The sequence below is a fragment of the Pelophylax lessonae genome, assembly GCF_965119305.1.
Source record: "Pelophylax lessonae genome assembly, chromosome: 8".
Taxonomy (NCBI): Eukaryota; Metazoa; Chordata; class Amphibia; order Anura; family Ranidae; genus Pelophylax; species Pelophylax lessonae.
Genome location: NC_138775.1, coordinates 197,180,835 through 197,195,004, shown reverse-complemented (window position 1 = coordinate 197,195,004; position 14,170 = coordinate 197,180,835). Strand labels below are relative to the sequence as shown.

At 50.6% G+C, this 14,170-nt stretch overlaps 1 protein-coding gene across 4 annotated transcripts in view; it reads left to right on the top strand.

Annotated features, from left to right (window-relative positions):
• The first annotated feature begins 4,895 nt into the window (after positions 1–4,895).
• The window catches only part of CDC7 (cell division cycle 7), a 134,618-nt gene continuing 125,343 nt past the window's right edge, over positions 4,896–14,170 (top strand). For 3 of the 4 annotated variants that reach the window (XM_082264854.1, XM_082264853.1, XM_082264851.1), the window contains exon 1: positions 4,896–5,018. In XM_082264854.1, the coding sequence (XP_082120980.1) occupies positions 4,994–5,018 (25 nt within the window). In that variant the 5' untranslated portion in view covers positions 4,896–4,993. The remainder of the gene's footprint in view (positions 5,019–14,170) is intronic. The other variant, XM_082264852.1, reaches the window with a different exon arrangement.

The window sequence follows — 14,170 nt, the reverse complement described above, 5'->3', positions numbered from 1 at the left end:
CTATGTCTTTGCCTCAGACAATAAAACTTTTGCCAACTTTTTCATATATAGCCCTGGTGACCTTTTTCCTGCTGGCCAAGATGGTGTTTGCAACCTTATCTGACAGCCCAGTTTTCTTCAGCAATACCCTCTCCACAACCAGGCGGAAAGTTTCATTAACTTGATGTTTGGGTAGTTGAATGGACCCTGTGTTAGGAGATTTGGTATGTCTGGTAAACTCAGGTGTGGTTTCACGTTCATGTTATTGAGGAGACTGAACCAAGCCCTTTGGAGCCAGTGTGGGGCAATCAGGATGACAGTCGCTCCCCCCCCCCCCCCCCTGATCTTTTGAATTACTCAGGGAATCTGGATGGCCGGAGGAGAGGCATAGCATAGATGTAGGACCAGTCTTCATTGATCCTTGACGCAAACAGGTCCACCTCGGGTGTCTTCAAGTGTGGGTGATGCAGGTGAAAGTCGATGGATCTAGAGACTATTCTGTCTGTTTTACTGCGCTCAGGCTTGGATAATCCGCAAAGGTTTTTACAACCCCTTATCTGTTTTTTGACAAGTACCCATCCCCACTTTTGTGGCGAGGTCCCTTGAAAGCCCCCTTCTTCCTCTGCTGCCGGGCTAGTTAGAAAGTGCAGTGCGCTTCATGCATGCACAATAGGGTACCAGATGTGAAGCTGAAAGGCTTCAGTGCCCTTATCCCTTACCATGAATGGTGGCGGCAGCCAGGGCCGGCCTTAGGTGTTCAGGCGCCCTGTGTGAGCTAATCCTGTGGCGCCCCCCCCCCCACCGCCGCGCGTGAACCCCCCCCCCCCCCCCCCGCACATTTTTTTGCACTTTATTTGACTTTTCTTTGTTATGATCACTAATAACTTAGCCCTCCTTACATTAGAGACCCCTCGCACAGCCCCCCTTACATCAAATACCCATTTACATTAGAGATCCCCACAGAGACCCCCTTACATCAGAGACCCCCCCCACACTGAACCTCCAGGCCGCGGTCAGCGCTTACCTCCCGCTGTGCGGCCTGATCATCTGTGAGCTATGATGGCCGCACGGCGCCCCTGTTGCCCATGGCGCCCTGTGTAGCCGCACAGCTCGCACACCCCAAAGGCCGGCCCTGGCGGCAGCGCTGGAGAGCCGTTCCGAAAATCAGCTGGAGTGCCGACATTGTGGGATTCCTGGACAGGTAAGCATTTGTAGCTGTGGAACTCCGCATTAATACAAAAAAATAAAACATTTTTGAATAAAATAATTTAAAAAAATTAAATAAAATGTAAAGCCCCCCCCCTGTGCTTACACGCAAATGAAAACGCTTATGTTACTCCCGCACACATATGTAAACTGTGATCGCGCCACACATGTGGGGTATTGTTGCAAACATCAGAGCGAGATCAACAATTCAAGCACCAAACCTCCTGTGTATCTCTAACTGGTAACCTATAAAGCAGTTTAAAGCGTCGCCTATGGAGAATTTTATGTACCGTAGTTTGCCGCCATTCCACGGGCAGACGCAATTTAAAAGTGTGACATCTTAGGTATCCATTTGGTGAAACGTCATCTTTTATATTTTACCCAAAAATTAGGTATTATATTGTCAACAATACAATCCATTAAAGAGGAAGTAAACCCTCCTCGGGAAGTTGTACCTATAGGTAAGCCTATGATAAGGCTTACCTATAGGTACTGTAAATATCTCCTAAACATGTACCGTTTAGGAGATATTTACCTTTAATTCAGAGCCCCGTGCCGTGACCGTCGGCTCCCACGTGCGTGCGTGACGTCACCACGGCTCCGGCCAATCAGATGGCCGGATGCCGCGATCCCGGAAGACAGGCGACTCAACATGTCTCTCGTCATACAGGTGAGTGAGCGGCACGGCAGGGGCTCGTTCTAAGGTAAGTATTTCATAATGAGCTAGTATGCGATGCATACTAGCTCATTATGTGTTTCTCTTGCAGGATGTAAAAAGAAAAAAAAAAAGTTTTAAACGGGTTTACAACCTCTTTAAGGTGTATTTTTTCCAAAAAAAAAGTGTTTAAAAAAACCGCAGCGCAGATACAGTGCAACACCCGTAATTTTATTCTATAGGACCTCCGCCAACAAAAAAAAATGTATACATGTTTGAGGGTTCTAAGTATATTTCTAGCAAAAAAAGGAAGGAGAGAAGTGTTGGCCTAGTTGGCAAGTGGTCAGTGCTCATGGAAGAACGCAACTTCTGGTGTGACTGGGCCTACAAACTCATTGGTCTGGTATGAACAGAACACATTGAAAACTAGTGTTTTCTATGTGGCATTGTCCTTACCTGCATTTATCAGGTAATTGCACAGTGACTGTATTCATTAGTGTAACCCCCTACCCAGTGGCGTACCAATAGGGGGGGCGGGGGGGGCGGTCCGCCCCGGGTGCCACACATTAGGGGGGTGTCACTGTCAGCGAGCACCAGGGTGACACCCGGGGCCGGCCGCCGGACTGCCTCCGCCGCTCGCTTATACAGGAGCGCAGAGGAGGAGAAGCTGTATAGCTGAGAATGGGAGAGAGACTCACTTCGCTCACGTGCATACACTGCGGGAAATGCCGAAGTTGACTCTGCTAGTCTAGATAATGAGAAGGCGATTGGTTGCTAGGACCGCCTAGCAACCAATCACCGGCTCATTAACCAGCACTGTAAACTTCGGCATTTCCCGCTGACCGCTGTGTATGCAGGGCTTGTGAGCCTCTCTCCCATTCTCTGCTTTGAACAGTTCCTCCCTCTCTGCTCTCCTCCTCATAAGGTAAGGGGGCGAGGGGGGGGGCAATTGTATTGTAAAGACAGTCGGGGGGGGGGAGGGGGTCTGCATTGTAGAGGGGGTCTGCATTGTAGAGGGGTTTTATTGGAAGGGGGGGAGGGGTTGTCTGCACTGTAAAGGGGTTTTATTGGGGGGGGGGTGTCTGCATTGTAGAGGGATTTTATTGGGGGGGGGGTGTGTCTGCATTGTAGAGGGGTTTTATTGGGGGGGGTGTGTCTGCATTGTAGAGGGGTTTTATTGGGGGGGTGTGTCTGCATTGTAGAGGGGTTTTATTGGGGGGGGGGGGTCTGCATTGTAGAGGGGTTTTATTGGGGGGGGGGTCTGCATTGTAGAGGGGTTTTATTGGGGGGGGTCTGCATTGTAAAGGGGTTTTATTGGGGGGGTCTGCATTTTAGAGGGGTTCTATGGGGGGGGGGTTTGTATTGTAAAGGGTTCTATTGGGGGGGTTTGTATTGTAAAGGGGTACTATTGGGGGGTTTGTATTGTAAAGGGATTCTATTGGGGGGTCTGCATTGTAAAGGGGTACTATTGGGGGCGTTTTTATGTAAAGGGGTTCTATTGGGGGTTTGCATTGTAGAGGGGTTCTATTGGGGGGTTTGTATTGTAAAGGGGTTCTATTGGCAGGGGCTTTGTATTGTTAAGGGGTTCTATTGGGGGGCTGTATAATTTAAAGGGTTCTATTGAGGGGGGGGAGGGCTATGTCATGTAAAGGGTTCTATTGGGGGGGTGCGGAAACTGTGTAATGTAAGGGGTTCTTTTGGGGGGCAGGGGCTGTGTAATGTGAAGGGTTCCATGGGGGCTGTGTAATGTAAGGGGTTCTATTGGGGGACGGGGGCTGTATAATGGAAAAGGTTCTATGGGGGGCGGGAGCTGTGTAACATAAAGGTTTCCATGAGGGGGGTGTGGGCTGTGTAATGTAAAGGCTTCCAATGGGGGGGGCTGTGTAATGTAAAGGGTTCCAATGGGGGGGCTGTGTAATGTAAAGGGGTCCAGGGGTATGGGGGCTGTGTACTGTAAAGGGTTCCAATGGGGGGGGGCTGTGTAATGTAAAGGGGTCCAGGGGTACGGGGCTGTGTAATGTAAAGGGTTCCAATGGGGGGGCTGTGTAATGTAAAGGGTTCCAATGGGGGGGCTGTGTAATGTAAAGGGGTCCAGGGGTACGGGGGCTGTGTAATGTAAAGGGTTCCAATGGGGGGCTGTGTAATGTAAAGGGGTCCAGGGGTACAGGGGCTGTGTAATATAAAGGGTTCCAATTGGGGGGCTGTGTAATGTAAAGGGGTCCAGGGGTACGGGGGCTGTGTAATGTAAAGGGGGTCTTCCTACGTTATTACTGCAGTCCTATAGATTTTTTTTCTGCATTTTCTGAAAGCGCACCAAAAGTCTTGCATGCTGCATCTTTGGCGCGCTTTCAGAAAACAGGAAAATAATTTTTTAGGGGGGAGCGACACCATGGTTTACTGCACCAGGTGACACCAACCCTAGTGACACCACTGGCAGTAGCACACAGTAAGTATGCCACTGCCAGTTACATGTATTTCTGTCTGGCGCCTCAAGTCAATCGGCGCCGTTTTTGCAGAGGAGGAGGGGGCTGGTCGCCGGGTCAATGTGCGGGTCGTCGCCTGCACGCCGGTGGGGGGGGGTGCCAGATATAGGATCCGCCCCGGGTGCCAAATGCTCTAGGTACGCCCCTGCCCCTACCTCACACTTTCCATGGCGCTGAACGGAGCTAAATACCTGACAGGAAGCTCAGTGACTCCGGTCAGATTACCTCAGACACTGAGAACGTACACAGCAATGACTGGGGAACCCCTACACAGTGTACAGGTATAGGAGGAGCACGGGCAACCTAGAACCTACACGGACAATATTCAGTCAGGGGACAGAAGGAGAACACACACAAACCCTGAACGTACACTGCCGCCCCCAGCGCAGACGCGTCACGGTTCTACACAGTCTGAAGCCTTCAGCTTCCGAAGGTCTTTCTCCCGCCCACTGCTGCGAAGTATCCAATCGTAGCTTAGAAACCAAATCCAAGGCCCTGTCCTATTTGTGCACAAACGAGAGCCTCAGAATTCTCCTCCAATCAGCGCAGAGACCCGAACGTTCTCCCCTCCGAGTTTGTGAAGGCGGGAGGTTTCTAGATCCCGTCCGCTAGCAGTGTTGGCTGGGTTTGGCGCCATTCTGTGTGGTGGAGGTTTCATAGTGTCGGGGAAATGGTTGGCAGCGGCGATGCGGCAGGTTAGTGAATAAATAATCTGTATAGAGAGTAATGTTTGCGCAGTGTATGTCCGTACTGAGCAGAAGCAGTGACGGAGCATGGCTCTGATTCCTGTATGTAGGTTGTCAGTTCTGCTTCCTCATAGCAACGGAAAGGTCCATATTGTAACAAGTCAGAAATGTTCTGTAACTGCAGCAAGGGGAAGTTAAAATAGAATTCTAGACAAAACTTTTTTTTTCCATTTTGTATAGAGTAATGGAGGGTTATAAAATATATATATATTTTTTTTTTTTTACACCATCTGTGTCCCATTGCAGAGATTTCCCTTCACTTCCTGTCCCATAGCCAAACAGGAAGTGAGAGGACATCTCTGCAAATTGCAGGAATTCCTTAGGACCCCCAGGTCACTAGAACTAGTGTCCCCATAGAAATATTTTACCTCTATTACTTTTCTGGGGACAATCCAAAACTTGGGATTTTCTTTTATTTGCAATGGTAACGGTAAATGGGGCAAATAGGGTAAATCTCTGGAATGGGGGGGGGGGGGGGGTAACAGACAGCAATAAAACCTGACAGGGGTTCTAATAGGTCTATTTTGTATATAAAACGAAAACAAATTGCTGTTAGAGCCTGTTCACACCTGACAGGTCGCCTTCCATAGAGAAGCTGTGGACCCGTTCTAATAGGAGCGACACAAGTCGCTCCGACTTAGAAAAAGGGTCCGGAGCTTCTTTGGGGCGACCTGCATTGACTTCAATGATATGAAGTCCGTGCCGGCCGCTCACAGGTCGCCCCGGGAAGTAGAGTCGCCCCAGTGTGAACGGGGTCTTATACTTCAAAGTATAACTGAAGGGAAAACCTTTATTTTCGTTTTGGGTGGTGAGGGAAGGAATAGGGTCATCTGTCAGGTTATTATTGCTGTCTGTTCCCCCAGAGATTCACCCTATCTATTTTCCATTTTCACCAAAAGTGAAAGAAAATCTTAAAGTTTGACCTGTCCCCAGAAAAGGAGTAGAAGGGAAACCCTCCAGTGGAGACAGTTTGACCACCAGGGATTCCCTTACTTTGGAGAGATTTCCTCTCACTTCCTGTTTGGCTATGGGACAGGAAGTGATGGAAAATCTCCCCAATAGGACACAGAGGGTATCCATGGGGGTTCTATGAGGCCTCATTCATAATTTGGCGTCCAGGAGCGTGCATCACACCCGAATGCAGGTGGTTTTTGCATAACAAAATGCGCATTTCAAGGAGTGTTTGTGCTGAACACGGAATACAAACTACTTTGGTTTACATGGGGTAGCCCATTTAATCCCTTGGCCCTGGCTGTACGCAAATATGCGTCTGTTATTAGCACCGAGGGGCCACATATTTGCATGTATTGCTGCCAATACATCTGTGCTGAGAGCACGTACGCGGCGCCCTCCTGGCAGTTACCATCGCCTAAACGAAAGCTCATGATTGCTCCTTGCATCTTAAGCTGCCTCACAGGGTCATAAACCGCTGAAATGATACTAAACACACACTGTTTAATTTACATTGTCCCTTCTCTTTCTGTATGTAGATGATGGCACTGTAATTTCCTGGCGCCTCCATGGCAGCATACCTGTGATAGAGCTCCACCTTCAGGACTAGTGAATAGCTTAAAAGAAAGACGCCCCCTACTCCCAGCATTCTCCTTTTTTCCTCATACCTTCTTGACTGGTGAAGAGTAGCAGTATGTCCTTACCTGCTGACCATCTGGCAGCTTCCGCTGGGTTAAGCCTCTCCCAAGCGCAGTCCCTGTACTCAGGCCGCTCTTAGCGCTAAATAGTCTGGGAACCCCTTCTGCGGATCTTTTGGGGTATGCAGAGTTTCCTAATGAGGAACGCAGTCTGCCATAAACTCTTTTGCATAAAGAGCTTTTTTGTGATTGGCATTGATGGCAGCAGCAGGATCAGCATTCTTGGACTCCCCCCTGCTATCTTTCTTCAGGTATCTACATTTATTTTCCCTCCTCTCCAGGTTTGTTCCATTTTGTTGTATCCCTCCTTCCCCTCCATCTGCTTAATTTTCCCCTTTCTTTTTACCAGCCAGGTGTTCCTTGGGGTGTAGATTTTCCTTCCTCCATTCATTCAGAGGATCTTTTATTAAAAAAAAAAGTCTTTGTATATAGATATATGTATATGTGTTGTGGGAGATTGGCTCACAAGGATTACCTTTTCCAGGAAAGTAAAGCCCCGTACACACGTAGCGATTGTCAGCCGTAAATATTCGGCCGCCAAACGATCGGCCGATTGTCGGCTTGTTAGTATGATGCTTCCGACAACCGACAGCGAATTTTCGGCCGAACAGAATCTGGCGTGCAGACTTTAAAATTTTTGTTGGCCGTCACCAGAACGGCCAATTGTTCGTCAGTCAGTACAGAATTCGGCCGACAAACAGCAGATTAGCAAGACTGGGCATGCTCAGAGAAGAAAAAACACACGGAAAGTTAACCATCACATGACATCACTTCTGCAGTCGGCTGTTGTTGGCCGACAAAATTCGTGTGCAGTCTTTAGCACTTTTCAGCCGACAGGACAGCACTGGACAAAAGACGGCTGATCGTTCGGCCGACAATAGCTATGCGTGTACGGGGCTTTAGGCCAGCATGCAGGTCATTTCTTTAAAGTCTGGTGGGTTGCCAGCTTTATTTAGCAGAGGTTTGCAAATATGAAAAACAAAACAGTAAAATAAATCCTTGCCGTCCAGCGCTAAACAGCATTTCTCTTACGTCCTCCGACAGTCGCCGCCATCTTCATATTCGTCACAATGGGGTATTAGACTTTGCTCCGTAGGAGTTGTTAGGCAACAGAATATGTCAATATTAAAGCTTTTAACATATCCCCACCCCAGGGGGTGGTCCCCTCAGTCTATACCCTCCTGCTTCCTGTTTCCTGCTTCAGTTTCAATGTCTAGCTTGTCAGGAGTAGCTGGATGTCTCTATGCTGGGGCATTTTGTCTCAGCCTTCTCTCTTTTTTGATTTTATTTGAGTTTTTTCTCTTTCTTTATTTAGCTGTTATTTTTACCAGCGATAGTTAGATCTTCGGATGAAGAGGATAATGCGGGCTGCGTCTCGGGCTGACTCTCCTGGTCGCAGGTTGTGGGTCAGTGGCTTCTCAGCCCGCCATCGAGCGTTCAGTCAGGTACCGCTCCTGAGTTTTCTGAACGACCCATCCCTGTTCCGTGCAGGGATGCTAGGGTGAGGTGGCTACCTCACTGGACGCTGTGCGGTTTCTCAACCCACCTTCTGCTGCGTCCTGGATGCGACTCTCCCTGTCTCATGTACAGCAGCTTGTTCGCCTGTGCGGGTCCCCCACGCCATGTAAGAGGTAAGTGTATTCATGTGGGGACCTGTCTGTCTGGGAGGTGTCAGTCTGGGACTGTGTTACCTTGCCCTGTGTTCACACTATTGATGTTTCCCTATCTCTCACACTGCATGCTGTGGGCTGCAAGGAGGGGGGGCTGTGCTGCACTTCTGTGTCAGTCTGAGTGTGTGAATGGCTGTGTGCTGTGGAACTTGATGCTATCATGTTTGGGGCACATTACAGCGCCGCTGTGGCGGTCCACCATGTTCTTTATAACTATGTGGTGTATTTTTATTCCACCTTCATGAGGTGGGGGAGCGGCGGTTTCGGCGCCAAACGGCGCCATTTTGGCTATACTCGCTCCGGCCGCATGGTACACATGCATGGCGGCTATTTTCTTGTAGCCTCCCATAGGCTTTAATGGAGCGCCCTGAATATCAGCAATTCCTTTTCTACAGGAGCACCGATCTGGCCAGCAGCAGCAGCGGTCTCTCCAGGTTTTTTCCCTCTATTCTCTGTATCCTTGCCTGAGTATAACTTCTCCCTGTGGGGGTCCCTGGTGTGGGTGTGCTTGTGTGGCGGTGGGCTACGTTCGCAGCGCCTTATTTAAAGGGGCGGTCACCCATTTTATTTTACTCATTTTGGGGCATGGATTCTCAGGAAAGCAAATTTCATGTCACATTGGTGGGAAGCCAGGGGACTGCGGTTTTCCCCCTCGGGGGGGGGGGGGGATTTGGCTGCGATTGTGGCTAGCCTTGCGACTCAGGTGCAATTGCTGATGGCTGCTCAATCCTCAAAAAGGCCCAGAGTTTTCAATTTCCTCTGATTCAGAGGGTGTTGGTGATGGGGCTGCTGTTGCTGGGGTCTCCTTGTCGGGGTCCCGTTCCTCCCTGGACCTTGTAGGGTCAGAAATGGAGGCTGAGGTTGAGGGGGTTGATATTTCTCCCCCTGGCTCGTCTGAAGAGCTTGCACTCATGGATGAATTGGTTGCTTCTATCAAGCAAACACTGCGTTTACAGGATGAACCTTGTCCTCCTGCTGCCTTGGCGGCTTATGGGACGCAGAAAAGACGCAAAACATCGCAGGTATTTCCCTGCCCTGATGATTTTCAATGCGCTGTAAAGGAACATTGGCATTGGCGTAATATACGCAAGCCTTTTGCTATACCAAGTAGGTTTAAGCTGCGCTATCCTTTTACGCCCGCTACTGATAGGCGTTGGTGTGTCCCACCTCCGGTGGATCACGCGATAGCGGTTCTGAATAAGCCCACTGCGATTCCTGCTGAGAGGATATCCCGGTGTTCCGGGATGCCACAGACAAACGGACGGAGTCCCTTGCCCATCATGCCTATTCTATTATAGGTTCTATGCTGAAAGCTTTATTTGCTTCACTTATGGCGGCCCAGGCTGTCGCGAGCTGGACGCAGGTGCTTAATCGCGTCCTGGTGACTGATTCTGCCCTCCAGGCGACTTTGGATATGGTGGATCAAATCCACCAGGGTGTCATGTATTTGTGTGATGCGGACCTGGATATGGTTCCGTTGGCTGCACGTGTACATGGTGTGGCGGTATTGTCTCGCCGTTTTGGTTTGGTTGAAGTGTTGGTCGGTGGACCAATCTTCGCGTAAGACCTTGGCTAATCTGCCCTATGATGGTTCTCGCCTTTTTTGGTGAGTCCCTAGATACGTTAATTAGGGGGATCACGGGTGGTAAGAGCACGCTCTTACCCTAATCCCACAAGGCTAAGACGGCTCCTGGTAAGAAGCCGTGGACTGGTAAGCAAAAGTCCGGCCAGTCCGGTTCAGCGGCCCACAACAGTGCGGCCTGAAGGGGCGCCCTCACCCGACTCTGGGGTGGGGGGACGCTTGCTCGGTTTCCTTCAGCCATGGCTGTCCCGGGTTCGGGACAGGTGGGTTCAGGAAATTGTTCGATCTGGCTACGAGATCGAGTTTCTCTATAGGCCGGAGCGCAGATTTTTTTCCCTCAAATCTTCTACTGTCCCCGGAGCGTTTGCGGGATCTGCATCTAGCGGTGCAGGACCTGAGGGCTCAGGGAGTGGTGGTCCCGGTGCCTCATCGGGACAGGTTTCAGGGGTTCTATTCCAATCTGTTCACCGTGCCCGGGAAGGAGGGCAAGGTACGTCCGATTCTGGACTTAAAGGCGCTGTACCGCTTTGTGTGGGTGCGCAAGTTCCGCATGGAATCTCTGCGGTCGGTGGTGGCTGCCCTGGTTTCGGGGGGAGTTCATGGCTTCCATCGACTTGAAGGATGCGTATCTTCACATCCCGAATTTCGAGGGTCACCAGAGGTACCTTCGATTCGCCATAGCGGAGGATCACTACCAATTTGTGGCGTTGCCCTTTGGTCCCGCCTCGGCTCCACGGGTGTTCACCAAGGTGCGGGCACCGGTTTTGGCTTTGTTGAGAGCCCAGGGCGTCTCTGTCCTAGGGTATCTGGACGATATTCTGGTTCGGTCTGCGACCAGCCAGGGTCTGGAGAAGGCTCTATCCGTTACGATGCAGTCTCTGCAGGAGTTTGGTTGGACTTTTCCAAAGTCAGCACTGTGCCCATCGGTTCGTCTCCCTTACCTGGGAATGGTTCTGGACTCTGTCCAGGCGAAGGTCTTCCTACCGGACGACAAACTCAGGACTCTTCAGGAAGGAAGTCGGGTCCCTCAGGGACGCTCCGTCCTCGTCCACTCGGACGTGCATGAGATGTCTGGGATTGATGGTCTCGGCTTTCGAGGCGATTCCCTTCGCCCAGTTTCACACGCGGGGTCTCCAAGCGGAGATCCTGTCCAGGTGGGACGGGCGACCGCGATCTCTGGATCCGGATTTCGTTGGGCCATCGCACCAGAAGGGTTCTTCTGTGGTGGCTCCTGTCCCCGCCGGTGTCAGGGGGCAAGTCTTTTCGTCCTCTCTCATGGACGGTGGTCACCACGGATGCCAGCCTGTCGGGCTGGGGTGGTGTTCTGGGCGTTCTGTCCGCCCAGGGAACTTGGTCGGAGGGGGAATCCTCTCTTCCGGTCAGCATTCTGGAATTGCGTGCGATGATTCTCTGCCTTCAACGTTGGCCGGACAGGCTGCAGGGCTGTCCGGTTCGGGTGCAGACGGACATTGCCACGGCGGTGGCTTACGTCATTCGCCAAGGGGGCCCGGGTGGCTCGGGAAGTGGCCGACATTCTGTCTTGGGCCGAGACGCATGTCCCGGCGATATCGGCGGTTCACATTCCAGGGGTTGGAGAACTGGCGGGCGGATTATCTGATGCCGCCAGTCCCTGGACCAGGGGGAATGGCCCCTCCGTCCGGGTGTTCTCCAGATGTTGTGCGCGACGTGGGGTCTTCCGGGGGTGGACCTGTTCGCGTCTCGTCTGTACAGCAAGGTGTACAGGTTCGTGGCAAGGCCACGCGATCCTCGGGCAGACGCGTCAGACGCGTTGGTAGCTCCGTGGCATCAGTACCGACTGATGTATGCGTTTTCACCGTTTCAATTGCTGCCCGGGTTCCTTCGCAGGTTGGTCTCGGAACCAAAACACGGTGATTCTTGTGACACCGGACTGGCCTCGCCGGTCCTGGTACGCAGACCTCGTGCATTTGGCGGTCGACGCCCCGTGGCGTCTGCCTCTTCGGGAAGATCTCCGGTCTCAAGGGCTGATATTTCATCCTGCCTTGCAGTCGCTGGCTTTGCCGGCCTGGCTGTTGAAACCGAGGCCCTGAGGGATAGGGGTCTCTCCCCTGAGGTCATTCACACTTTGATCGACGCGAGGAATTTTTTCCTCGGGGTAGGTCTTTTACCGTATTTCGGAGGTCTATTTTGCCTGGTGTGAGTTCAGGGGGTCTTCACCTCGCCCTTGGTCGGTGTCTGGGGTGTTGTCCTTCCTTCGAAAGGGTGTTGACAGCGTTTGGCGCTGGCTATGATCAAGGGTCAGGTGTCTGCGATGGCCGTTCTTTTTTCAACGTCCTATGGCATCTATCTCCTTGATTGGCCCTTTTGTTCGGGGGCATCTGGTCCCTCCTAGGAGGGTGCCTCTGCCTCCTTGGGACTGGAATCTTGTTCTGTCCGTGTTACAACATGGTTCTTTTTTGAACGGATCGGGTAGATATCGTTGTCTATGTTGTCCTAGAAGGTCACCTTTTTTTGGTGGCGATCAATTCGGCTCGCAGAGTGTCGGAGCTGGCAGCCTGTCCTGCCATTGTCCGTATCTGGTCAATCACTTGGTTAAGGTGGTCTTGCGACCTAACCCTTCTTTTTTTCCGAAGAGGGTTTCGGAATTTCACCTCAATGAGGACATTGTCTTGCCTTCGCCTTGCGCGAAGTCTAAACATTCGGAGGAGGTGGTGTTGCACTCCTTGGATGCTGTTCATGGCGATTAGGGTTTACCTAAAATCGTCTGAATCTTTTCACAAGTCGGATTCTTTGTTTGTCCTTCCGGGGGTCCTCGGAAGGGCGTGGCGGCGTCGGCTTCTGCCGTCGCCAATTGGTTCAGACAGGCCGTTGAACAGGCCTATGCTTTGCGGGGAAAAGTTTCCCTTATGCCTGTGAGGGCGCACTCTACCAGATCTGAGTACGTCTTGAGCCTGTCGTCATGGGGCTTTTGTGGCCCAGGTGTGTAGGGTGGCGACTTGGTCGACCGTGCACACCTTCACTCTGTTCCACAGAGTGGATGTTCAAGCATCGGCAGATGCTTCCTTTGGCCGCAAGGTTCTTAGTGCGGCGGTCCCTTAGGGTCCCTGGTTTTGGTCCTTTGGGCTGTTTGGGATTTCTTTGTATCCCTGGGTTATTTGTTTTTTTCCTGGGTTATTGCTCCCGTTGAGCAAATTTTTTCTCGTGTTGCCCAGCTGGTTTCCTTCCTTTTGGTAAGGTTACTTTCTTGATGTGGAGACTGCGTTGCCTTTAGGCGCGGCTGCGTTTCCCACCCCTCATGCATGCACTGCTTTGGGACGTCCCCATTGTGACGAATATGAAGCTGGCGGCGACTGTCGGAGGACGTAAGAGAAAACGGAATTTTTGTAAAATCTTACCTGTAAAATTCCTTTCTCTGAGTCCTCCGACAGTCGCCGCCCCCGCCCCTCTTTTGGGGTTTAGGTACTCTACTGCTATTCCACTGAAACTGAAGCAGGAGGGTATAGACTGAGGGGACCACCCCCTGGGGTGGGGATATGTTAAAAGCTTTAATATTGACATATTCTGTTGCCTAGCTACTCCTACGGAGAAAAGTCTAATACCCCATTGTGACGAATATGAAGATGGCGGCGACTGTCGGAGGACTCAGAGAAAGGAATTTTACAGGTAAGATTTTACAAAAATTCCGTTATTTTCCTCACTATACAGTGTGGGGCTGGTCCCCATCACCCACAAAAACACATGGTAAAGCAAACCTTTTCTTTTAAAGTCCAAACAGAGCTCCTCTCTCAGATTCCCTACTGAGTCTCAGGCCAGAGCATTCCTGTGCTCTTTTTCCTGTTCATTTAAAGTCCAGCTGAGCATGGACTCAGTTGACCCACAATCTCCGGACCGGAACCTAGCCTGTCACAGAGACTGGAAAAACCGGGCCGGAATTTGGTTTAGTCTCTTACTACGGAACGTATGTGAGGTGAGAGATACTGATTATCAACTACCTCCCCTCACATACCGTCACAATATATGTGTGTATATACAGGTATGTATATAAAAAAAAAAAAAATTATATATATATATATATATATATATATATATATATATATATATATATATATATATATATATATATAATATTTTTTTTTTTAATGAAACAATTCTTCCCACTTATAGTTTTATAAAAAAAAAACCCCAGCAAACAAATATTGCCTTTTTTTCCGGTAAGAGCAG